Source organism: Talpa occidentalis, unplaced genomic scaffold, assembly GCF_014898055.3.
Source record: "Talpa occidentalis isolate TD23 unplaced genomic scaffold, MPIMG_talOcc4v2.1 talOcc4.5, whole genome shotgun sequence".
Classification (NCBI taxonomy): Eukaryota; Metazoa; Chordata; class Mammalia; order Eulipotyphla; family Talpidae; genus Talpa; species Talpa occidentalis.
The window spans coordinates 117,935,837-117,961,578 of NW_023604861.1; the positions used below are offsets into that span (position 1 = coordinate 117,935,837).

Here is a 25,742-nt window from a genome sequence, read left to right on the forward strand (position 1 = left end):
TAAAAATACCATTTGCACTGAAAGCTATGCATAAATATTTATAAAAAATACTTTTATCTAGGTAGGTCAATACTATTTAACGTTTTTCAATAAATTCATACATAAAATATATACATTCGTGCCAAATGGAACATATATTTTGAAATCTGAACCCCAAGTAAAACTCCCTGGAATCTGGAGTAAGATCCAGGTATCTGCCAAAGGAAATTTGGGAGCACTTGTCATTTAAAGAAAGGAAATAATGCCCAGTCTCTTATCTTCATGGACTGTTTTGCTTGTCAGAGCTCAAAACAGCACTTCAGCAGAGTTTTGACTTCGACTTCCAGCCTCATGGCCATTTGACCTGCCAGCTATTATTTTCTTTGAGGCTTTAACACTCCACCCAAACACTTCGCTTCCAGAGCAGAGTGTCCGTTTCCTTTACATTTCACCTTCATGTGGCCTTGGTTCACAACTTCGGCTTAACGTGCATTCATTCTGGAAGGTCTGATTCAGACTCAGGCGCTCTGCGCTGCTGACCCAGGCTGACAGGGCTCTGAAAAGTCAAGGTTCCCTGGAAGTCGCCGTATTGTGCCAGGATTTCCACCCGACCTGAGGCCTCCGGGCCCAGCGCCTGACGCGCCCTGGTTCCAGCCCCTTCCCCAGGTCGACCTGGCGGCTGGGACCTCGCCGCCGGAAAACGCCGCCCTTTCCTGTCGCCTACTCCTTCCCCAGGCAGACGGCTGGCGGAGGAAGAGAGGTCGATGCAGGGAGAAAATTAATTAACCGGGTGCGCGCGCGGCCCCCGCGCAGGGTGGGGCGCAGCCGCGGGCATGACCGGCGGGCGCAGGTGCCGCGGAGCGCGGAATGTGCCGCTCGCAGGCCGCCAGCTGCGCCCCTCGCGCCTCCCGGGCGTCTGGGCAGCCGCCGCCCGCTGGCTCCAGCTTTGGGCGAGTCTCTCTTGGGGACCCCGCAGCAGTGGAAACCGCCTCCCCCTGAACTGGAAAAACCTGCAGCGTCGGCTGTTCGCGTGCCCACGCGCTCGGCCGGGAGCCCCCGCGTCTCGGAAGCGCCAAATCCACTCTCCGGGTTTGGGCGGCAGCTCCCAGGGGCGCGAGCTGGAAACCGACCTGCACCCCCGCCCGCGCACCTCGGCCGCTCGCGGCCAGGGGGCGCGCAGCTGGGCCCGGGCGGGGTGGTCCAGCGGCCGGTTCCAAGGCCCCCGCCCGTGCGCCAGGGCCTCGCTGGCTGGGTGGGCTTGGAGAGGCGGGCGCGCGCTGGTTAGTGTCTGGGGTGCGGGTGGAGTCCCTTTGTCCTCGGGCACCCACAGGCGCTTGCACCCCCGGATCCCTCTGGGAACCGAGCGTCTCGCGACCTTCCTTTGTGCCAAAGGAGCGAGAGAAGGAGCTTCTCCGAGAGCAGCCGTCCCCCTGAGGGCGGCGCTGGGGAGGTAACAATGGACGCCCATTGTCCTCCAAGGGCCGGGAGGCCCCGCAGCGGGTGACCCCCGCGGGCGCCCCGGGCCGGCAGGTACGCGCGGGTGGGTGGGCAGGACGGCGGGTGCCCCCGCCCCGCCCGCCCGCCCGCCGGCCCCGCCCCGCCCGCCGGCCCCGCCCTTCACAGGTTCAGTCCCCGCGTCCGGCCGCCGCGCGCTCAGTCTTGTTCGCACCTTCCCTCGCGGCGGCCGCTGGGCTCTGCTTGGGGTTGCGCCTGCAAACCGGCGGCCTCGAGGACCTTCCGGCCGTTTGGCAGCGGGTGAAGCCGTGAGGAGGCGCCAGCCAGATCTGCGCGGGGACGGCGTGCGCCCCCGGGAGGTGTCGTGCGGGGCGCCCGGCCCCGGGCAGCTGCTGGACTCCCTGGAAGGTGCCGGTGAGTTGCTGCCCGCTCGCGGCGCCTTCCCTTCGGCCTGCCCGCGAGTCTGTCGGCCGGCGGTCGTGGGGGGCAGCAGGCGTGTGGGGGGCGCCAGGCTGGGGGACGCGCGGGGAGCGGGGCTGTCGAGGCATCGTCTTCCCCACTGGTGTCTAGAGGAGCAAAGAGGGGCGCTGAGCAAACGGGAGGGGTTCGGGCGGCCTGGCCGGGACGCAGGGCTCCATCATTTGTGCCCACACTTTTCAGGGTGGGGCTGCGCGGAGTCGCGGCCCCCCCCGAGCTAATGACAGCCGCTCTGGGCGCGCGCTGCGTTTTTCCAGCCGAGAACCGAGAACAGCCGCGCGCGGCCGCGCGCCCCTCCCGCCTGGGCTGGCACCCGGGCCGCGCTGGGTGCCCCGCGCGGAGCTGCGGAGACGGGGCGCGGGGTGGTTGAGGTGCCAACCTGCAGATCGGGCGGTTGGCGGGGGTTTTTTGTTGTTCTTGTTTTTCACGGTGGTTTCTGAGCAGCTGAAGCATTTTCAAGATTTTTTGCTGCTGTTCTTTCTCCTCGAGCCTGGGTGTCTTGCTACAAGACGAGCATCAGACATTGGAGGACGCACGGATCCGTCTAGTCATTTTTTTTCGTTATGAATTATTGTACTCCATCCCCCTCTCGACTCCGGGAGGCATGTGTTTCATCTTATAAATAGAAAGTAGCATGTTTTTTGGCAGGACCTCCTTTAAACTGTACAGTCTAGGAGAGGTCAGTTTAAAAATAAATATGCACTTGAATGTTACAGTACCGAGAGCCAGGCTGTGGCTGGGACAAGCTGTGTGGACAGCGGCATCAAAGCTGGGAGCGCAGCTGTGTTGAAAGGAATAAAAGCCCCAGAGTGCAGCCCAGGCTGACAGTCAAGTAATTACATTTTGTTTAAAAAAAAAAAAGTGAGTGGATTAAACTGAGGGCAGGAATAGGAATGTCAGGAGGGTATTATTGTACATGAATCTTTGCAGTCCTAGTGTATTTGGGGAAGTCACTGCTGATGTGTGCTGAGGATGAGGGGGTTTTGGGGGAGGAAGGTACTGGGAAGGGGGAGAAAATTGATGAATGAACTAGAAGACAAAGATTTCCTCCCCGCCCCCCCCTTAGGCTCCACAATATCCAAGAGTTTCTTGGGGGTGCTGCCTTGAAAAAAGAACAAAAATTAGGAGGCCCAGCAGATGTCTGTATTTTCATAGCAAAGGCAGTCTCAGGGCTTCCCCGTCATCACAAGAGGACAAAAGACTCACCAAGAAATTCTGATGATGCCCCTGGGATATTCCTAAGGTAATTTAAAAGACTCATAAACTATTCTGAGAAAAGATTTTTCATCTAACAACCGAAAATGCAGCTTCTCTTGTCTGGACAGTTCCAGAAATCTTCTCTTTGATACCATCAGACATTTCTACGAGCTCTTATTGGCAGTTAAGAATAAGCTGTGTGTGTGTGTGTGTGTGTGTGTGTGTGTGTGTGTGTGTGTGTGTGAGACAAACCCCTTTCAGAGTGGATTAAAACACACTTGAGCTGGAGCAATTATGAAGTGTTTAGTTTTGTCACATGAAATAGGTAATAAAGACTAATAGTCGAAGAACCAGGTTGAAAGTTCTTCATTAATCTAAACGTAGGTTTCCCAGTAGGCTTCACACACTGAATAAAATGCTTAGTACTAACCTTTGGGCTTCCCGATAAGAATTTTAGGGGAGAAATTTGGGAGCATTTCTGAATCCACGTCAGTTTCTGTTTTCCAGTGGTATCATCTGCAAGAGATTTACATTATGAATTCCATGATTGGAACATGGTGCTGTGGCTGTGGCAGCAGCTACAGACATGAAATAAGATGAGCTCCTCCTTCCCTCAAAATCTGAGCAGTGAATTCTGTTTTGTATCTCAATGGAACATGTAAAGATGGCTAGAGTAATGAGTGTTGCACATTTTTCTTTTGCTTTTTATTGTAAATTTAAATGTGGTGCAAGATGAGTAAATACAAAGCCATAAAATTTATTGCAGAAGTGCTCGCATGAGCTCGTCTATCCTCGCTGCTTTCCAGCCCTTTCTTTAATGTGTTTTATGTGTCCAACATGTTCACAAAAGCTGCCCTTTTTCATTTCTAAAATTCATGGTATTCAATAGCATTGGGACTTAAGTTGTTTTAACCTATACTGCCCAAAGATTTTTACCAGGTCATAAATTTTTCATAAGCTCTTCGCTTTAGCATTTATCCAGTGGGTATAATTCATAACCCGAAAAACATCCAAGAAGAAGGGAGACTGCTCTAATGGGTTTTTTTGGGCTTTTTATTGTTAAAATTCTTGCTTTCAATCTGATTTTACTTAGGACTGGCCTAATGTCTGTCTAGCCAGAATCCTGTCAACCTGTTTTTTCATTGATTGAATAAGAATTGAAAACTTTAAATGTACTAAGTTTGCTAGTGAGTAAGTATCGTCATTTGAAACTACTGAAGTCACTCAGCCCCACAATCTTTACTGCAGCCCAGGAATGCTCCTACTTTGTCACACTCTTTGATTTTGGGGGGTAAAGGTATTTCCTGCGTGGAACCTATCTTAAGTACTAAGCACTGTTCTCAGCCCTTTTCCTTAATTAACTCTTTTGTTTTAATAATCACTCTTATGAAGAAGGAACGGGTAATATCTCCATTTTACAGGTGTGAAAACTGAGGACAGATCAGTTATGATGACTTATCCAAAGTTACACAGTCAGGAACACATCTAAACAGGCAAATGCAATTCAACCACCAAGATGCACATGGCTGAATGGCCAGTCCTGTGTGAAAGTCAGCACCTGTGTGGAGTAAGAAAGGTGGGAAAAGCCCCAAGATTATGACGTCTCTGAGCAAATTACCTAGCCGGTGTACTTCATTTTATTAATGGGCATAAAATTATTCTGAGAATTAAATGAGTTACAGTGCACTTAGAACAGTGCCTGTTGCAGAGTAGGCACCGAAAAGATTGATGCTTTTGTTGACTCTCTAGATGCTAAATATTGGTTTTCTCTCATTTAATATTCATGACCGTTCTTAGAGGTAGATAGTTTTGTTCTTATTTTCTAGATGAGATCATGACTCGGAAAGGTTAACTAAGTTGGCCAACATCACACAGCTAAGTAATTAGTAGAATCAGGTTTGAACTCAGGTCCGTGTCACCTTGTATTAAATATCATACACCTGGGAGGAGGGGCCAGGGACCTGCTAACCTGATTCTACCTAGGACTTACAGCCTTTGAGGTAGTCGGTATCTGAGTCCCACTGTCTAAAGGGAAAGGATAGCAATTGCCTGCCTGAGGGAATACAATATGAATTATTTTATTCTTAAAGCTAGTTCAATCCCACAAGTTTGCCAACAGTCTTCTGCAGTGGATATGGTATAAACTGTTAGCATTAACACAAGCTGTGTAATTTATACTATAAATGAAGAGATTTGTTGGGTTAAAATTTAGGCCTCTAGAATGAGAAAGAAGGCCTGCCTCCACCAGGAACCAGGGAGTCAGGGATGAAGTGGAGTTTAATATGGGCCAAATCCTCGCTAGAGTCAGGGGTTGTTGGGGTACATCAGCCATATCTACAGTGCCTGGTCCTTGAGTCCCTGGCGCTCCATGGACATTTAATACATGTTTGGCAATGGTTGCTCCAAGATGAGCTAAAGCAGGCAGGAGCCCAAAGTAAGCTGAGCGGGAAGGCTGTGGCCGAGGCGGAAGGCACAGTTCTGCATATGTCCTGGCCCTGCCTGATAAGCTTCTGCAGGGAGAGATAGAGCAAGGAGGCCTGTGAAACTAGAAGGGCGCTCTGGGTTCTGGCCTCCACTGCCTTTGATACTGTGGGTCTGAGATGAGCTGTGGGAGGCGGCTGCTCACGAGAGGGAGCCACCCTGAAGCAGGAGTCAGGAAAGGAGGCTCCAAACAACCCAGGTGGCCTCCAAACCAAGGGAAATAGCCTTAGAGCTATCAACCTCATTTGGAATCTTTCCTTTTCCTGCCCCCCACCTTTCAAAGGCTACAAAACAAAATGACTTCCCACAAAACAGAGTAAGTAGTCAAACAGTTCTGCAGTAACAGTCAGGTATGTTTCTTTCCTTTAAAAAAATTATATATATCGTGCTTGGACTTGATGTTTTTAAATGCCAGGTCTCACCAGAGTCTCATGATGGACTGAGTTAGGCAGTTACTTTCTTTAAACAGTGGTTTTTAACTATACAGTCTTAATATGAACTGTGATACTGATAATAGAAAGTTTACTGTCTCTGAATTGCTAAGTAGAGTGGCATTTTTGAAAGCTGATGATGTCCAGATTCATATTTGCTTCATCCTTAATGCTTGTCCAAGTTATAAATTAATAGAATCCTCAAATCCCAAATTTAAAATAAAGGATTTTCATTAGCATATTTGAGAAAGTCATTATTAACCTTTGTTTCTTTTTTGGACTGTGTTGCTACGATCACATACCTGCAGTTAGCTACTCTGGCACCACCAGAAGTATATCCTGAGACATGAATAGCATGAGAAAAGGGTTCTTGGGGAAACCAGTGTGAGTAAAAGTTCCATTCTTCAGGACTTTCAGAGCATTTAACATACCACTGTGTATACTGAATCCACAGAGAGAGAGGGTCCAGAGTTCCTTGAATCATTCTGTCCACAGAGCAGCCGGCAAAGACAAGGCAAGTGTGGCAGGAAGCCCTCTAGGATATGCCCAGCCAGGGACAGAAGCCACACACTGCATCCTCCTGCAGATAGGAAGGAACCCAAGGACATTTTAAGGAACCACAGTGTGTACAGGTGGAGAGCCACAAGAGCCAGAGAGACTCCAGTGCTCCAGAATCTTAGATTCTAGGATCAACAGCACCTGTTAGCACAGCTCTCTTGCTACTAATGTGTAAAACATTGGACTGAAAGACAGAGCAGCCTGAGCCAGTGTAGAAGGCAGGGAGCTTCAAAGTCAGGCCTCTATTTAGACAGCTTATATTTTGGGGACTCTGTCATGTTCTGGTAACCACTTGAAGGTCATATTTGTAGATACATTATGCCAATGATAGATCACTGTGGATTTAGTTGAAAAAGGCCTGTTCAAATCCATTATAATCATTTAGGCTACACATACTTTTAAAACAAGCAAAGGTTTTTGTTTTTTTGGGGTTTTTTTTGGTGAAACATGACTTTGCCATTTCAGAATGGCTTGTATTTCTTTCCCTATTTATTTATTTATTTAGACTTTTTTTTACCAGGGGTCAGTTCAGACTTCCAACACCGGTTTTAACACAGCTAGAGACAGAGTTGTAAGCCCTTGACTAGCCAAGCTATCACAAGGCAAATCCCTTCCTTGGGTTGGACTAAACCCTCATGAGGGAAAAAGTGGAGGTGGGAGGCAGGGGACAGTGGGGGCACAGTAGGAATGGATGGATTCTCTCCACTCTCCTGGCTCTAAACTGCTCTAGGTCTGGTACTCTGAAGTGTTTATCCATAGTGTCTTGTAGCTTCTCCTACTCTTGCTTTTGGTACTCACCCTTGTGGCTGCCTGATTAGATTGCTGGCATTGAGAGTAGGTTTGACATTCATCTTTTCTTAAAGTAGAACTTAATGAAAAAACACACCAGCTTGTCTCTGCCATATTACCTGATTCTACATATACGATTGTCTTTTGGTCTTGTCAAGCCAGAAATCATTATCATTTACCTAGCTAATTCTTTTTTTAAACATATATATATTTTTTAAAGATTTATTTATTTATTTTTTTAATAAAATAGCTGGGGTACAGGCTAGAGGCATGGGAGGGCGAGAGGATTCACCAGAGACAGAATGGGGAGCAGAACAGGCAGACAGACCGAAAGCACTGTTGAGGGGAGCAGCAGGCGAGACAGGAGAGGTCTGCCATGCCATGTTTGGAACTCCCTGGCCATCTGGGAATTGAACCCACGCTGCAGAGGCTGTGGACAGCTTCACAGTGCTGTACTCAACCCACTGTGCCACCAGGAGGCCCTTACCTAGCTAATTTAAGTAGAGTGACTTCTTCACAGGCTCCAAAACACTCAAAAACGAACTCCTGTTCTTTGGTTCTGATGATCATGATCATCCAAGGCCCTGTGACTATCCAGCCACTGCCAGCCAGCACTTCCCCTCAGTCTTTTGGGCTGGGCAGTTGCAGCCTCCACTGAAGCTTTCTTATGTCAAGGTTCAAGTATGGTGGCTGGGCACCATGTCTGCCCAGAGCACAGGCCAAGCAGCCTGGGTGCAGAGGAATAAGGGTCGTCTCGTTTCCACATGGACCTCTCCCACCATGACTGTATCTATTGGTGGACTTAGTTGCTTTTGTCTCCTTACTAGGATGTCAGCTCCTCATTGAGCGCCTCACTGCTGTAGCCTCAGTTCCTAGAATAGTGCCTGGTACTTAGTCCCTCAGTAGACGGTTGAGTATGGAGAGCCTGGGTAAGGATCTCCATAGCCTGCTTCTCATTGAGTGCCTCAGTGTGAGCCAAATGCCCCACTGTTTGCTTGTCATAGCACTGAACTAGAAGCCCTTTTCTTGCTCTCGGATGACTTCAGAGTGTTTTCCAAAGTAACACTGATTTTGGTCTTACAAGTTCAGCATAAGTTTGTGCTCATGGGCAAAGAAGCCCTTCAGCCTTGGGCTGGTTACCTGAGGGACAGGCAGTGCTTCACACTGGTGGTATGTGAAATAAAAGTGACTTTCCAATTCCAGGGTTTTTTTCTCAGAATAGGGAATTAGACTTGAATCCATAACATTTGGGAGTTTTTTGAACTATGTTTAAAATATTCAGTTTTAGTATATGTGCTGCCGAAGCAAACACTGTTTAAAATATTCAGTTTAGGTGGCCAGGTCCCAGAGTCTAAATGAAAGAAGAAAGAGAAATCCCCAGGGAAAGCTTCTAGCTCAGCTTGTTCTCTGGGAAGCTCTTGTTTTTTTGGAGTCATTAAATAATCCTGACCCCTTCCCATTGGTTGGAAGCTCAGTGACTGGCAGACTTTGTCCAGCACCTTATAGGTGACATCTCCTCCTAAGCAGACACCTTGACTAGCTCCACTACAAAAAAGGGAATTGAGGTTTCCAGAGGGTCGCTGCCATTGCTTTGTGCCCTCAATTTGATGTTGAGATGGGTAAGAAAAGATAACTGAAGTTTTATAAACTGGCTGAGAATATTTTGATTCTAAGGACAGACTCAATTTCATTAAAAATTAATTTTTATATTATAAATTTTTTTTTCTTAAAGTTCCGTAGAAGCTAGGTGTTCTTTCAAATGTGTAGACCTGTTGGGCACAACAGAAGGGTCCTTATCTCAGGCCCACTCTCTCATTCTGACATGATAAAACTGACACCCTAAGAATTTGACAGAGCATGAATCCTTGATACAGTTCTCTTTCAAATTTTTTAGCAAGGAAAACAAAGAAAATCTTAACATATGCCTAATATATTAGCAGATAATAAAGTTTCCTTGGTTAAAGAGGGAGAGAAAGGGTGGGGAGGCTGGCCCTACTTTTCTCAGCTCCCCTGTTATCATTTTCCCAGAGGTGCCTGCCTTGCTCTGGGCGTTCCAGGGAACATGATGTGAAGAACCATAGTCCTAAAATACTTTGTAATATTAAACATAGATAAATGCTAAACACAGAATTTATTATATCATCTCTGTCCGTGCAGTAGCTTACAGACACCACATACCAGGGCTGCTACTTTAAATGAGGAACATGGAATAGAGGATGTCTACCCTGAGTCCCTCCCCATGCAGGAATTCTTGCTCTTTCCCTCACTTCCACTCTCCCCTCTGGAATCCCTATAGCAATCTCAGACTCTGCTGGAAAATTTCCAAATGGACCTCTCCATTCTGAAAGCTGATTAGCTCAATTTGCTTCAGACTTCCTCCTCACCAGTGTCCTACCTGTCCTCCAGGTCAGACTTAATCAGGTACTTAGTTCTTCCCTGGGACCCATACAGGTTCCCTGTCACCTGACAATTTACCAAATATTTGAAGAAAACTGTGTGACCTTAAATTTTCTTCATCAGAGACATTGTAATTGTAAAAGCTGATTACAATGTTCCCAACTCAAGGAAGTCCCAGTACTTTTCAAGGCTGGCAGTATTACCCCGCAGATAAGGGATACATGCACACTATAGAAGTCAGCCCCATGGGCTGGTGACAAAAGCAAGTATCCTCTGATCAGCTGGCAGTAGGAATCCTGTCCAAGTTTGGAGACTGCTCACAGGGCAGACCCAACCCAGTTTTGCACCATCTGCAACAATTTTTTTGGTGACCACGTCAGATGTTTAAGGAGAAAATGCAAGCGGTTATTTTGGCCATTAGAAGGATTCCTTCCTTCATGCTGTATTTCAGTAGGTGTTTTTCTGGCTTTTCGTTTGGGATAGAAAGGATGCTTTGTGTTTACACAGTGCTTTATCATTAAGATTTTCACTCAGGGTTTTTTTTTTTTTTTTAATTTTATTTTTATAGTCCCCATACAATTGCAACCCCCTTATTTTGACCCCAATCCCTCCTTTCCCCACCCCCCAACCCTCATAGAGTGTCTCTGGTTCATACCTGTTTGTTGATTTTGATTTTTTCTTTCTTATAGTTATTCTTTTTCCTGGTCCCTTATTTAGGTTTTCTAGATTCCTGCTATGATTCACTCTGCTTTTATAATGACCTGAGATGTAGACAGAGTTGCAGTAATTCTCTCCATTTGTAAGGAGGTAACTGGCACAAAATGTCTGGCGCTCAACATGGAACCTACAGGGCTGGCTCAGTTTTGACCCAGTTCTGTTTTGTGTGCTCATGTGTTCATTCCTTTGATTGGTGTGTTTTTTTAAGTACCTGATATGTGCTAGCTACATATTGATATTCAAAACACCTCTCTTCTGTACTCCCTCTATGTTAGTGTCTTGGGATTCCTTTGTATATGGTGGGCCCAATGAGCCAAGTTCCCCCTCAACCCATTTCCTTTTGAAAGGTCAGGAGAACAAACTCATTGTTACTCCAGGGCCTCATTGTTAAAGATTGACTTAAATACACCTAGTGAGTCTGCCTGCAGGGGAATGTATTGTCAAAATTTTCCTGTGGGTTGCCAGTCTCTCTAAGACTGTTTGTACATTGCAGCCATAGACAGAAATTATTTCCCTTTCAAATAACATGCCATCAAAGACTCTTTGCCTTAATTCCAAAGATTTGTAAGAACCTGTAAAACTACTGTGGCTTGCATTGACAGGCTAGTCCATTCCTCCCATGCCTGGATAGGGAGGGGTTAAGGTATCTTACAGATGGGAAAATGAAAGTAAGTCTTAAAATCAGGCTACAACTTTTTGTTACATGGTCTTATTTATCTTCCCTGTAAGCATCAAAAAAAGATTCCGTCTTGCATTTTCAGTGGGGCAGACAGGGTTAAAGAGGAAGTCAAACTTTCAAAATTTCTCATTTGTTCCTTCATTCAGCAAAACTTTGTACCTACTATGAGTTAGATACAGTGTCTCTCCCCAGAAGGCAGCCTGGGTGGTGACAAATAGGATGGCAGTATGGTATGACAGTTGGTAGGTTTGACGTATAAACCAGGTACTGTGAGCCCTGGGTTTAAGAGGCCTTGGGGAGCTCCCTGGAGCTACTGCTGCAGGGGTAGGCGGGATCCAGGGTGCCCTCTTGGGCCTCACAAGTTCTTATCTCCAAGCTGTCAGGCCAAGTCTGCCACTGCAGATTGAGAGTGACAAGTTTACAGAGCATTCTTGATGGCAGCTCTGATTGAGATTGGAAGATAAAGTGGAGGGGGATGAGGTAAGAGGCAAATGCCATTGTGCAGGCCAGAGGTGAGGGCCAGAGGTAAGGCTGAGACAGTGGGGTGGACTAAAGGAGACTAAATGAGGAAAGGGAGTTGCTAGGGATGATAACTGGGCTTTGGATTTGGGTGACGTCCGGCCACGGACCAAGAGAGGAAAGTACAGCCAGCATATGCCTCGGGAAGATAGGAGCAGGGATGATGGAAGATTCATCTAGAGAAGTTGAATATTAAATGTCTGGGGGGAGCAAAGTAGAGAAGTCTAAAATACCAGCGGAGAAAAGCCCAGTGCTCCTCAGACTGCCTGAGAAGGAACAGTGTTTTTCACTGTTTTGTTTGTTTCAACTTCCTATCTGCTTTATACTGCCGCTCCTGTGTGGGGTGAACACCACCTGGCCTGCCAGGCCCTGTGCAAACCCCATGACGCACAGTTCCCAGCCTTAGCATAGTCTGGAAATTGGCCCACAGAGCACACATTCATTGTCACAGCACTGTCAGAATGCTCTGGAGGCAGACTCTGTATCTTTGCTTATTACCTGCTCGTGGACTTGACCCGATTCACAGACACACCTTGAGTAACTCTGGTCTAGACTTAGGTAAGTGTAAGTGTGGGCTGAAGGCACTGATTTGGAAGTTATCGTCAGTGGGGATAGTTGAAGTCATGTGCCTGAGTGTAGCTGTGGGGTGATACTGAGGGTTTGGGGCGGGGGGCGGGTAGATAACAACCAGCTAACCCTGTGAAAATGCCAGCATCTAAGGCGGTGGGTCACTTCTTCTGGAAGGTCAGTTAGCAATTTAGGCTTTGATGGCCACATACAATGTGCTGCAACTGCTCAACTCTGACTGGGATTTGAAAGCCTCTCTACCAGGGTTTCCTCAGCACTACTGAGACTGGGGCCAGACAATTCTTGGTCCTGGAGTGCTGTTCTATGCATTGCAGAGTCTTTAGCAGCATCCTGACCCCCAGCCACTAGTTACCAGTAGCGGGACCCCTTATCATAAGAATGAGCAATGTCTCCAGACATTACTAAACGTCATACAAAAGCAGAGAGGGGCTAGATTTGGTCCGCCGACAGTAATTTGTGCACTTTGATCTAAGAATTGGGTGGAGGGACAACTTAAGGGTTTACTGAATAAGATTTGAGGGCCTTTTGTGTTTGTAAGTCAAGAGGAGGCTCTGTAAGTGATTCAGCAAATAGAAAGATATTTATCCACCATAGTTTTTATTTATAGCACCTTTACCTGTCTTATTCTTATGAAGCTTATCACCTACCTAGAGAGATTGGACATACGATCACTAAAACCAGACAACAGGAAAATGACAAAAATATAAACTCTACAGGAGGCCTAAGAAAAGCTCCAAGCAAGGCAGTGCTAGCCTTGGATTGCGTGAGGTGAGTTAGAATTCCTCCAGGAAGGAATTGACTGAAGCAGGTCTCAGGATGTTATGAATAGTGGTTGACGGTAAGGAGGTAGGAGGACATTCCATGTAAGGAACACAGGGTTCCTTAGTTTCAGAAAGTGAGGGAAGTGAAGTGTCAATAGCAAGGGAAGCGGCCATTGTCCACCGTGGAAGCGTGTGGTTATACACGGCCCTCATGCACGTGCTTCCTCTGGGAACAGAATTCATAGCACTTAACCCTATTTTCTAAGAACAGGATGTTTGTTTTTCGCCTTGATGCTGGTGGGGAGGGGATGGGTTATTATTTCAAACTTTTCATCTTTCAATTCTGCAATTCTGCTTGGCAAGAACAAAGGTATTGAAAAGTCCCGGTGAGTTAGATTTGGAGGATCAGATGACTTATTCTTGGTTCATGAAAGGTTTTCACCTGCCTCTCGTTGATATTGAGATCATAGTGTGTCATTTCCTCTCGGTGCTATTGAACTTTAAAGACAGCATGAAATAGCCATTGCATCTCCGCGCCCCCGCCATGGGAGTCTTCACATCATCAGATCAGCGTGGATAGTGGGATTCCGGATCATGGGATCCAGCTGAAGTCCTAGTGCCTCCGTGTTTCTGGCTGATTAACCTGAGACCCGGCTTAATTGAAGCCTATTTCCTCTGTTTACCTGCTAACCCAGGGAAACATGCAAATAGTAGCCCTTACTCATCAACACACCAGGCATTTCAAATTTGTTGTTTTGTAGGGGAGGCTTCCTAGAGACAAAGACTTGTAGAGTGAGTTGAGAACGGAATAACCACCTCTAGGTTATAATTGCACCGAGTGCTGGTGGGATACAGAGAAGTCATGATTCAGCCCCTCCAGCGAGCCTGGTGACTGTAACATGGAATTCTGTCCCCTCATGTGTGTCTCTTCAGCCTGTAGGAAATAGAGTACTCATGGGACTACATTGAGGGTGTGCTGTAAGCCTGGCTCTCTGGGTGGTGTGGAGTAAGAGGCCAAAGTCTAAATTCTGGACACTTAATCAAACCTGTTATTTTGGATCATTTGATCCTACTATCACCAGAGCTGGAGTTTTTGTAGAATCACCGCCAACTTAAATATTAGTAGTTTTTTGTAAGGACACCTTTACAAGTTAAGTTACTTGGTTTTGAGCAGAATTTGGAATGAATATCCTGGTTGAATGTTGCTGAAAACTTGAGGGCCGGGTTCTCTTCCTCTGTTGCTACTGTCCTTATACCCTCACCAAGCAAGTCAGATCCATTCGTTTTGGAAGCACTTGAGCAATTCACAGTAAAGATCATGGTTTGATTTATAGGCACCAAACTGAGGTGTCTGTCTTGCCCTCTAATCAGCTCTGAGACTCTATCAGCGTAAAACTAGTCATGATAAGTGAGCCAAGCATTCTGAGAAAGCCTGCCCTTTTCCTGCTTCGCCCTCCAACTGTCAGGGATCAATGTATATATTGAGTCCTCCCCAATAACTCATTTTAATAGCAAGGAAAGGGGTGATGCCTCTCTCCAAAAGTGCAGACTTGGTACTTTGTGAAGTGGATGTTCTGTCTTCCAATTTTGCTTCTAAAAAATCTCTCAGACAGTACAATTAGACCCAATAACTGTGAGCAGTGTACACAGACTAGCTATGAATCTTCCATATGGTATTTTTAGGTCTCCATAGAATTAGGTTGTAAAAGAAAAATAAATACAAGCTGTAGCTGAATCATAAAGGAGAAGTCCATTTATAAGTAAGGAGAAATCCATTTGGAAGGTGAGATGTACCATTGACTTTCTGAGTGTGTCTGTAAATTAAGAGTGCCCTCAGCCTGGCTCTCTGTTCATTTGCATGACAACAGGCGGCTGGGAACTAAGCTAATGGGGTTTTACAGTCTTGAGACCATATGGGGAGAGGATAAGTATCTAAAAGTATTAGAAAGGGCTTCTTATCTTTTCATGGGTGGAGTAAAACAGACTAAAACTATGAAAAGCAACATTTTAGGACGCTGTTTATGAGATGTTTTCTGGTTAGATGTCTTAGTTTTAAGTTCAATGTTGAATTTCTAATGTTATGATTTTTTTCCCCTTGAGTTTTAAAATTCTTTGTCTGATTCAGAGACCCCCTCCTCCAGATATTTGCAGAAGAATTGGCATGAGGGTCCAAACTGCGGTAATATCTCAGTGTTTATGATATCACAAGTTGTCTGGCCATCCCTATCCTAGTATAAATCTGACAAACTGGAAGTCCTTTTAAGGGAAAGTTTGAGCGATTTCATAGGTGAAGGTGACAGGGGCCATAGATCATGCTGTGTTATAGGACCCTCAGAATGTACTGGGCTGTGAGACACCGGCCCTGAGCCAGGTGGCAGCTGCTGCCAGCATCCCGTGCCACGCTCACTGCCCCTCCCCATAGCAACTCATTCCATCTTTCTAGAAATCTAGGTTTTCTCTTGGAGGAGCCAAATCTTCTTCCTGTAGCTTCTGCTTAGTAGCCCTAGGGATTCACAAACAAGTTAATCCCTTTGCCACTGCAGTTAGATGAATCCTTCAGATCCCTAAAGATTCATTTTCCCTCTGTGTTGGGGTTTCTTTAAGCTGCTCCACTCCTTCAGCTAGCCATGCACCTGAACAAATTCCTATGGTTCCAGTTGGACATCTCAGAACATGCAGGAACATGTTTCAGCTAGCCTTACCCCTTTAAAGAGTGTAGCTCAGGGTCAAATACAGTCTTGAGGCTTTGTCGCAGTAGAATTAACTCCATTTGGGCAGCTGAGCGAGAAATGCCCCCCATGATGGCTGGGGTCAGGAAGTAGTGGAGGGTGCTTGGCTAAGTCACCGTCCTTTTCTGGGGCTATTGATTCAGACTCAAAGGAGGACATTTTCATATTTTTGCATGGGGCCCAAATGGGGCAGTGGTGCTGTGGCTGGGTGCTTGAGAAGAGCACTCCCAGGCAAAGTGGGCTGATGGAGGGTAGGATGTCCTTGAAGGATGTGATAACTGAGCAAGAAAGGGGAAGTCCAGTGCATACTCACTTCCCACAAGCAGAAGAAAGGAAAAGGCCCCCAGGTCCCTCAGGACAGTTCCACCCCCACTCGCCTGTTTTATACATATGTGTTTTGAATTAACATTACAATCTATTTTGCAGGATGCAAGAAATTTTTTATCCCTTTTCCATTAAGAATCAATCTAAAAACAATTAGTAGACAAACCAAGCATTCCTTTCTTAAAATAAATGGAATTTTAACAAACCTCCACCTCTTTGTTTTTTCAAAGTCCTGTGAGTTGCCAGTACAGTCAGCTCTAAGTAATTCAGGAACTGATATTTTAGTATGTCAGGTTTTAATCATGCCTTGTTTTTCCCCACCCCCTGCGCACCACCCTATTTTGGTCTTTTCAGCAACATTCTATTTAACAAAAGGATGGCAGGGAAATACAATAGAGGGCCTCTTCCATTTTGCCTTCTATGAACAACTGTGATTGTTTCTCTTATTAACAATGTCTTAAAGCTTAAGTCAGTCACAAGTACAAACTAGAACCTCGAATTATTTAGCCCCTGCCAGAACGACTGCCTTTCTTATCAAAACCGTGGCTTGAACTGCCTGGGCAGTTCTTTTGTGTCTTGTAACCCTTGGATTTCTCAGATTCCTGTAAGTGGAGGCCTGTGCATTTTCAGCTGGACCCACATCTGCCGGATATTCTCTAGCCTTGATGGGGGGTAATGCGCAGCTGACGATGCTCAGCCCTTTGCTGGTTGCTCTGCCTTCCATTGCCAGGAACTGGAACCTTTGTTTTCCAAGGAGTCTAATTTCCCAGATGAATATTATCTCTGGTGTTATCTGGGTAAGGTGGTGGGGGGTGCGGGGGCGGCACAATAAGGAGCAAACAGTGATCTGGGACCTCAGAGGAGAAAGGGATTAGCAACTGTGGACAGTTCAGATTTCAGGGTCAAGCCTTTTGAGAATGGACTACATATAATACACAGGAAGGTTCTCATTCATATTCATTCTTTCTCTCTCTCTCTCCCCTTCCCCCCTTTGAGGAAGGTAGAGGGAGTAGCAATTCAAAATAGCTGGGACCCAGGGAAGGCCCAAGTGTAGACAGACAGGACCCTCAGAGGGTTCAGCACTGGGGAGTGACTGATGTTGGTAGCTTCTACTGACGCACAGAGGCTAAAAATTCCTTTCATTTGGCTTGCAGAACACCTGGAGGGTTTGCTCACCCGTTCTAGTTAACTAATTCCCATCTAGCCTATAAGCCCATCAGATTCAGCTGTTCCTTTCTTTTCCCACCTCCATGCTCCAAGAATATCCGGGTTCCCCTGGAGCTCACTCTCCCCGCCCCGCCGCCCTGTGCTATTTAGGACCATTCCACCATAAAAGGCTATCGACCTGCATCACTAGCACCTCCCTAACAAGGAGCTGTACACCCCAGCCCAGGTGGCACCTCTGCCTTTGCCTCCTTGTGTCTCTTGCTTTCTCTCATTTCCTCCTTGACTAAAAACCCTTCTGAGATCTTTTACATTCTGAAAAGTACACAGTAGTTGGCCTCGTGGGTGAAGGCCTGATCACTGAAGGAAGAAGCACAAGTACCTCTGCCCTGCTGCCGCCCCAGACTTTGGCATTTGAACCATTTCACATACAAATGTTTCTATCATCACCAGTAACTCATGTTGCATCAGCTGTTCAGGACCTATCTATCCGTGGGTCCTGACAAGGGACAATCAACTCTGCAAGAAGGTACCTTCCCAGCCCTAAGCAACCCATTTGTTTGTTTATTTTAAATAGTTAACTAATTCTCATGGTAGAAAACTCCAAAATCATCAGTGGTTTACAGTGAATATTTCCTCTACCCTCGTCCCCTGCCATCTACTTCTTCTCCCGATGGGCAGTTGCCGTTACTTTTTGTATATGCTTCCAGAGACATTTCATAGACATATAAGACAATATCAATGTCCAGCACACACTTTTGCACTATCCTTTGTATCTGCGCGCTCTTTCTAGACCAGCATATAAAGAACTGCTTCCTCCTTTTTAGATTGGGGGTGATGCTCATTTGTGAGGATGCACTTAATCAGTCTTGTCAGTGGACAATTAGGTTGTTTGGGTCTCTAGGCACTTAAAAACTCTGCTGCATTAACAACCTTTTATGTGGATTATTTCATATGTGAGGCTGGGCCTGTTAGTGCCTCCAGCATCAGTGTAGGAGGCCTGTGCCCGCCCAATCTGTCCAGTGTGTCATCACGTATTTGTGTCTGACACTGGCTTTGGAATGCACCACCTCGATCATTTAGGAGGTGACTAAACTCCCAGGGAGGCTGTTCACTAGGAGTCAGGACCTCAAGTCTGGAGCCTGGCCACTTGGCTTCATTGCTGGTAGCCGCGAAGCCTCGGCAGAGACTCAATGTGTGTGCCTCAGTGCGTCATTTCTAAACTGGGGTGTTAACAGTAGCAGCTTCATGGGTTCTTGTGTGTGAGCTATGACATGCCAGGTTGGAACTGTGTCCAGCACAGAGATGCTCTCAATAAATTTTTATTGTCATATAAAGTGTTGGAGGCTCCCAGGAGACGCACACACACCCTCTCCAGGACCAGCCCACTGGGTTTCTGCATCAGCCCCAGCAGAAAGGGTGAAAGGGCAGTCAGCCTAGGAAGGGCAAGGCGGTGGATGTCCCCGTTATTGCTCAGTCAGGGAGCCCAGATTATTCAGAAAGAAGAGAACCTGGTCAGTGTAAGAAATCACTGGGGTTAGGCTGTCTCTCCAGAAGCAAGCAGCACTGCTCCTGAGCTGGAGGAGCACAGCGGACAGATAAGGCAGGGATAAGGTCGGAGCTGTCACTCTTCTGACATTTTTGCCCAGTTTTAATTTTTTTTTTTTTTTTTGACTTCCACTCTGTTTGGTAGCTGCTAGCACTGGCACCTAGTAGAAATTCAATCTAAAAACCCTAGCAGCTTGCATCCCTGCCATACAGTAAATACTATGTAACTATCTGTAGAAAGAAACACACCTTTTAAGGTGTTTTCTTTCTTCTCCCACTTACCAAATCTCGCCTAAGATTTTCTGGCCTCTACTCACCAGTCTTTTTCTTACCTTTTTCTCTAAATTTGGTGGTTTCCCTCGCCCTTTGTGTGCGCCGCAGTGACATAAACCCCACTTCTACCAGGCTGAGCCAGCTGGTGCCGGGGGCTTGCAGTGCCCATGGCCGTGGCTGGGGTCAGTGGGACCGAGGACCAGGCGTTCCTCCCTGCATCTTCAGAAGAAGCCTTTCCTCTCCCTTGTCTCCCCCCCACCCTTCTGCCTACCCTCTGTCCCCAGCTGCTGTTCAAGTAAAGGACAAGTATGAGTGGTCCAGTCAGAGGGCCCGAGAACAGCTCTGTGGATATATCTTCATGGCATTTTTATTTTTCTAAAAGATTTTAAACACCCTCAGGTCTGGCCTTGCATAACCCTGACTGCACCAGCTGACCACAGCGGTGCTGCTGGCTTGCCCTGCAGTGGTGGTGGACACACTGTATCTTTCCATGGCAGCTGCCTCTGGGCCTGCGTGCCAGGAAGGACTCCGCTCCAGTGGTAGCTGCTCCTGGGCTCTGCCCCACTGGCGGCAGCCTCAGCACAGTGCCCAGGACGCACATGCGCGCGCGCACACACGCACACACACTTTCTCGCCCGTTTTCCGTTTTCCCCCCTGCCATAAGACTAAAATTCATGGGCCCTTGTTAGATAAAAGTTTCTATCCTGCTGAATGGAAGAACAAAATAAAGCTCAGCTTCTAACGGGAAGGGTCCTGCCGTCGAGCACAGGCGCTCAGAAGGCGGGCCGGAGCAAACCTGGAGCACTGGCTAATCACAGCTCTCTGCTTTCTTCTCCAGGTCTGCCCATGCAGCGGAGGGGCTAAGTGATGAGACCGGCTCTCCAGGAAGCCCCCCTTGGCTATAGCCCCAGGAAGGCCTCTTCAAACCCCATTTTGTTTCAAGTCACTTCTGAAGCCGCTTGAGAAAAATGATGTGACAGTTTCTATCAAGAGGATTTTTGGAAACCTATAACATCTTTCCAGGACGTGGCCTTTTTTTTCCCTTTGGCCAAACAGACATTCTCAAATTCCAAAATGCCAGCCAAGACCCCAATTTACCTGAAAGCTGCCAATAACAAGAAAGGAAAGAAATTTAAACTGAGGGACATTCTGTCCCCTGATATGATCAGTCCTCCCCTGGGAGACTTCCGCCACACCATTCACATCGGCAAAGAGGGCCAGCACGACGTCTTTGGAGACATCTCCTTCCTTCAAGGGAACTATGAGCTTTTGCCTGGAAACCAGGAGAAAGCGCACCTGGGCCAGTTCCCTGGGCATAACGAGTTCTTTCGGGCCAACAGCACCTCTGACTCCATGTTCATAGAAACGCCCTCACCAGTGCTCAAAAACGCCATCTCCCTCCCGACCATTGGAGGGTCCCAAGCACTCATGTTGCCCCTGTTGTCACCGGTGACATTTAATTCCAAGCAGGAGGCCTTTGGGCCAGCAAAGCTGCCCAGGCTTAGCTGTGAGCCTGTTGTGGAAGAGAAGGCTCCGGAGAAAAGCAGCCTGTTGGCCAACGGGACGGTCCACCAGGGGGACGTCTCATGGGGCTCCAGTGGCTCCGCGTCGCAGTCCAGCCAGGGCAGGGACAGCCACTCCTCCAGCCTCTCTGAACAGTACGCCGAGTGGCCGGCCGAGGACATGTTCGACCATCCTGTCCACTGCGAGCTGGTCAAGGACAAGACTAAATCTGAGGATTCCCTCTCTGATCTCACCGGCTCTCTCCTTTCCCTGCAGCTCGACCTAGGGCCCTCGTTTTTGGATGAGGTGCTGAATGTCATGGATAAAAATAAGTAACGGGGTGCCAGCTCTTGGCTTTCAGGGGCAAAGGTAGCCACAAAACTAACCATGGGCAAGAAGAACCTCACTGACTACACTGCAGTTGTGATGGGTTTTCGAAAATAATGTTCCTATGAGATTTTTTTTTTTTTACCTGTTATGCTTTGTTTGCAAAAACAGTTTAGGGGGGAAAAAAAAAAAAACTTGTCCTGGCAAAAAGAGGAAGTGAGTCAGTCAGAATCCATTTTCGGCGGGCACTGCTGATGTTTAGTTCACATTTTCTGGCCTGGCCAGGATTGGCACGAGCTATGAAGGGCTGTGGGATTCGAGTGAAGGAACTTGGAAGTACTCCGACATTTTCTGAGCAAGAGGAAGTCAAAATATATTTAACACCTAAGCCTTTTTTCTAGACTCTTTTCTACATTATACTGTTTGGGCTCACCATAGCAAATTCTCAGTGTTAAAGATTTTTCTCTGTTTTCACATTTGAACAATTGTATGGGTTTTTTGGAAATTTTCTCGCAGCTCTTATATATCCTTATATATTATATCTATTTGCAAATTTTTGACTGTCAGCTACATGTTGGTAAGATACAAGCAAAGTATTACTGTAACTAAGTTATTTTTAAAGTTAAAATATATTTTTATGTGCCTTTGGCTTTTTATTGCAGAGTCTACATTTTATAGATATCACATCAAATGTTGTCATTTGACTTGTTTCCGTTGGGGTTCCATTGTAAGCTGTGTTATGCGTGTGTTTGGAAAACTGTATTCATACTTAGCCTTGTTTTTTTCCTTCATCTGTTATCATACTTCTCACAGCAGTCAACAATGGATTGTAAAGTATAAAGGCACAGGTCACTCATGATGCTTCTGCAGAGACTGTGGGCTCCCCACATAATGTTATTTGGAAATATGGGTATTTTAGTACAGTACATACTTGCATTACATAGGTACTTCATACAACACAATAAAGAGTAAATGTTAAAATGAACTTGCTCATTTATAGTAATAAGCAAAACAATCAAAGATAATATTTTCTTTAAGTCCAGGGCTAGAAAAATTACTTCTCTAAAAGTATACATGAGTCATTAAGATAAGGTAAGAGGTGATTTCTAGCCTGTCTATATTTTTAACTTCCCAAAGGTTTGAGATTCCAGATACAGGGCTCCTCAATTTTAAGAAAAATGAAAGTTCCTCCTGCTTCCTCTGTGACAGATATAGAGACAGCTCTGCCAGTGATGGGTTTGTTTGAAGAATCTCAGTAGTAAAGCATCCTTGCATGTTTTTATCCATTATACTTTGTCCAAGCCCTTCACCTGCATTCTCCCCCTTTCAGTTAGGTAGCAATGAGATGGCAGCACTTATGCCCCTCTTAGAGAGGTAACAAAGCCACACCTAGCTTAAGAATCATTTTGTTGAGTCATTTCTCACTTAGCTGGCCTTCAAATGCCTGGATCCTTCTCCAGGGAGCAGGCACCAAACTAGTACCTGCAAAAAGTGTGGTGTATTTGATTTGTCCCTACTAAGTGCTGAATTGGTGTTCTCAGCCTGTGAACATTCTCCCACTTTTAACCTAATTTATCTTCACTTGTTTAAATATAAGGAAGCCCAAGATGGACTTGATTTTCAAACTCAGAATGGCAAGCCACCTGTGACCCACAATGGAATGAATGAACATATTTCTCTCCAAAATGAGTTTCTCCTTTGGAAATTGTTACTAACCTAATCCTCAATTTAGCAGTTCTCATCAACAAAATTCTCAGATTTTAGTATTAGTCAGCCAGTCTAATACAAATGATGGACTTATTTTCTTAGACAAGTCAATAAGCCATATAAATTGGGTTATTGGGTACATCCCTGTGTCTCCACCTATACATTAAGGGCAGATCCAGCAAAATAAGAGAAGTTTCCTAATGCCAAATGATAAGTTCCCCCTGACTAAGATGGGTAACCCTCTAGTTAGTTTGTACAGGACTCAAGAACATCACAATACACAACACTCACATGCCCATAGGTTCTGACTTAGAAATGCTTTATCCCGGTTGCTCACCATTTCATCCAGCCAGTCTTCCACCTCAGATTTTTCAGTTTCATTTTATGCTTATTAAAAGCTTACTAAAAGTAGACCTAAATAATTCTTGAATTGTCAGGGCGTCATTATTCTGCAATAAAATGCTACAAAGAAAGCCCCCCGTGAAGGAGTGGGAACTATGTTTATTTTTCTGAAGTGATGTATAATGCAGTGGAGTCTGTTTTGCAAATACTGAGCTGCATTTAATTATCTTCCACTTTTACTTAAAAAAATCCAATAGTGAATTTACTTCCATTGTCTTCCAAGGGAGGTCAATAATCTTCATCTTTGAAAAGCAGCCCAATTTCTTTCATGGGAAGCAGACTGACATGGGAGATAGATTTTAAAAAAAAAAATTGCCCAAATCCACCACTAGCAGAGTGGAGTTAATAATCCAAAGATGACAAATGCAGAGATGGCTGCCATACGTCAGAATTAGCAAGACCGAATATGTAAAACAAGTGTCATGCAACCATGAAATTATTAATGGAGTAGCTCATAGGGCATGTTCATGAGTCATTGCCAAAAGATGGCAAAAAAGAGCTTTGAATTCTGGGGAGGGACAGCTGGGATGGCTTCATGCAAGAGGCGGAGTCCAATAGGGCCTTGAAGGACTGGCAAGATTTTTTTAGGGGTAGAGAATGTAAACTCATGAGGAAGCGGATTATCAAACATAAAGATACACTACACCCTAGTAGGGTTTCTACTCAAAACAGTCCAGGCAAAGGGATGGAGTAGAAAATGCTTAGTTCCAGGCTGGAAAGAATTGGGTCCATACCTAGGGAGTCCCCACCAATAGAGGAAGAAAAGACTTGTCATCTGAGACCAATGAAGAGGTGGTTCCCAGAGTCAAAAAATTTATGTAGACTCCTTTATAATAATGTTTATTTTAAAGTAAATCATTAGCAATTCCCCAGAAACACAAGAAATTTTGAAAAGGCTACAACAACATTAAAAGTATATATTGAATCTTTCAGAGTAAGCAGTAATGTTCAGACATGACTAAAGTAAGCAGAGGTGCTATTAAAAGTGGGTGAAGAAAATTGCTAATTATCTTCTAACCCTACTCATTGTATAAAAATTAAATTGCGATGGGACTAAAAACAAGAAGCAAAACATTTATGCTCTGGCCTCGGATTTTTCACCATAAATGGCAAGGAGGAAGAATAGATAAACAATCTTAGATATTAGATTAGCATCCAATAAAGTCCTGCCCTCCTAGATACAGACCATGGCTTCTATGACCAAATAAAGCTCTGTGAAGATTCACTCTGTAGTAACACCCTTCTTTTTTTTTTTTAAAGATAAAGCTGTGGGTTCACTGTTGATATAAATTACTAATTTTTAGCACAGTCAACACTGGATCCGTGGGTACATTGTAATCAGAAGCTTTAAGTAACAGAGAAAAAAGCTGTGCCTTGTAGAACACAGAAGAGGGACAGACCCTACAGTAAGAAAAGAGGCAGCAGGGTCTTCCTATAAGAGCCCACATGCCTGCAGATTGCTATAACCAGAACAGAGGATTGCAAGTGAAGTGTCTGAGGAACAAACTGCCCTCCTGTCTAATCTCTCGAAAAATAGAACTATATCAAGGTCACTCACCTTTTCCTACCCCTGATCATCAGAATTTTCCCTCTCCTTGGAGACTCCTCAGCTTCCCAGCCCCCAGTCCCTTTCTTCAGGTGCTAAGACAAGGCCACAGGAGAGTATGAAACCAGCTGTCAAGAATGGTTCCAAATCTGCATAGATGTACCCAGGAAAGACATCTTTCAGTATCTTTGCCCTTCCAACAAGGTCTACACTTGCAGATTGATTCCACTATGAAAATAACAAATAGTAGTATTATATGAACAATATACCTGTGGGTAGGCTGTATAATATCCCTAAGACACCAGGCCCTAATTTCTGGAACCTGAAAATGTCACCTTATTTGAGAAAAGGATCTTAATGAATATGATCAAGATAAGGATCTTGAGATGGAGTTATATTAAAGTATCCAGATTGTCCCTAAATACAATCACAGTTGTCCTTATAAGAGAGAGGCAGAAGAAAAGTTGATACAAGACTGGTGTGATGTGATCGCAAGTCAAGGGGTGTGGGCAGGTACCAAAAGTCAGAGAAGGAAAGGAACAGTCTCCCTTAGAGTCTCTGCGGGGAGTGTGATCCTGATATACTGATTTCAGACTTCTGTCCTTTAGAGTGGGAGGGGATGCATTTCTGTGGTTTTAACCAAGTGAGTAATGTTTTGTCGAAGCAGTTATAGGAAACTAATGTAATAACCAAGCACTGGAGACAATGCAGAAAAATGGGGTATGTTAAGAACAAAGAATGTTATAAACTGAATTGTGTTCCCTGAAAATTCCCCTAAAGCCTTAATACCCAATATCTCTCTCCTTAGAGGTAAGGCTTTTAAAGAGGTAACTCTTTAAAAGGTCAAATGAGGTCATAAGGGTAGCCTTGAATGAATGATTGGCGGTCAAAAAAAAAGTTCTCCATCACATGCACACAGGGGAAAAGCCATGTGAAAACACCCCAAGAAGTTGCTATCTGCAAGCTAAGGAGAGAGGCCTCAGGAGAAGACAACCCTGCTGGCTCCCTGAACCTGAGCATACAGTCTCTGGAAACTGTAAGAAAATAAATTTCTGTTATGTAAAGCTACCCAGATGATGGTATTTTGTTTTTTGGTTTTTTTTTTTTTTTTAAAGATTTATTTGTATATGCATACAAGAACTGGGGTACAGGCCAGAGGTGCGGGGCGGGGTGTGGGGGCATGGAGTGAGA

At 45.6% G+C, this 25,742-nt stretch overlaps 1 protein-coding gene across 2 annotated transcripts; it reads left to right on the forward strand.

Annotated features, from left to right (window-relative positions):
- Positions 1-1,641: 1,641 nt before the first annotated feature.
- CDC42EP3 (CDC42 effector protein 3) lies at positions 1,642-25,618 on the forward strand. Of its 2 annotated transcripts, none has more exons than XM_037528215.2 (2): positions 1,642-1,848; positions 19,905-25,618. In XM_037528215.2, exon 2 carries the CDS (start codon positions 20,141-20,143, stop codon positions 20,903-20,905), a length of 765 nt encoding a protein of 254 aa, XP_037384112.1. In that variant the 5' UTR covers positions 1,642-1,848; positions 19,905-20,140; the 3' UTR covers positions 20,906-25,618. The 2 variants fall into 2 exon arrangements, with proteins under 2 accessions (XP_037384112.1, XP_037384113.1); XM_037528216.2 differs by lacking the exon at positions 1,642-1,848 and adding an exon at positions 2,978-3,154.
- Positions 25,619-25,742: the final 124 nt, after the last annotated feature.

What these genes read in the sequence shown, in the direction of transcription:
- CDC42EP3 (XM_037528215.2), top strand. Translation starts at nt 20,141, where the DNA reads ATGCCAGCCAAGACCCCAATTTACCTGAAAGCTGCCAATAACAAGAAA.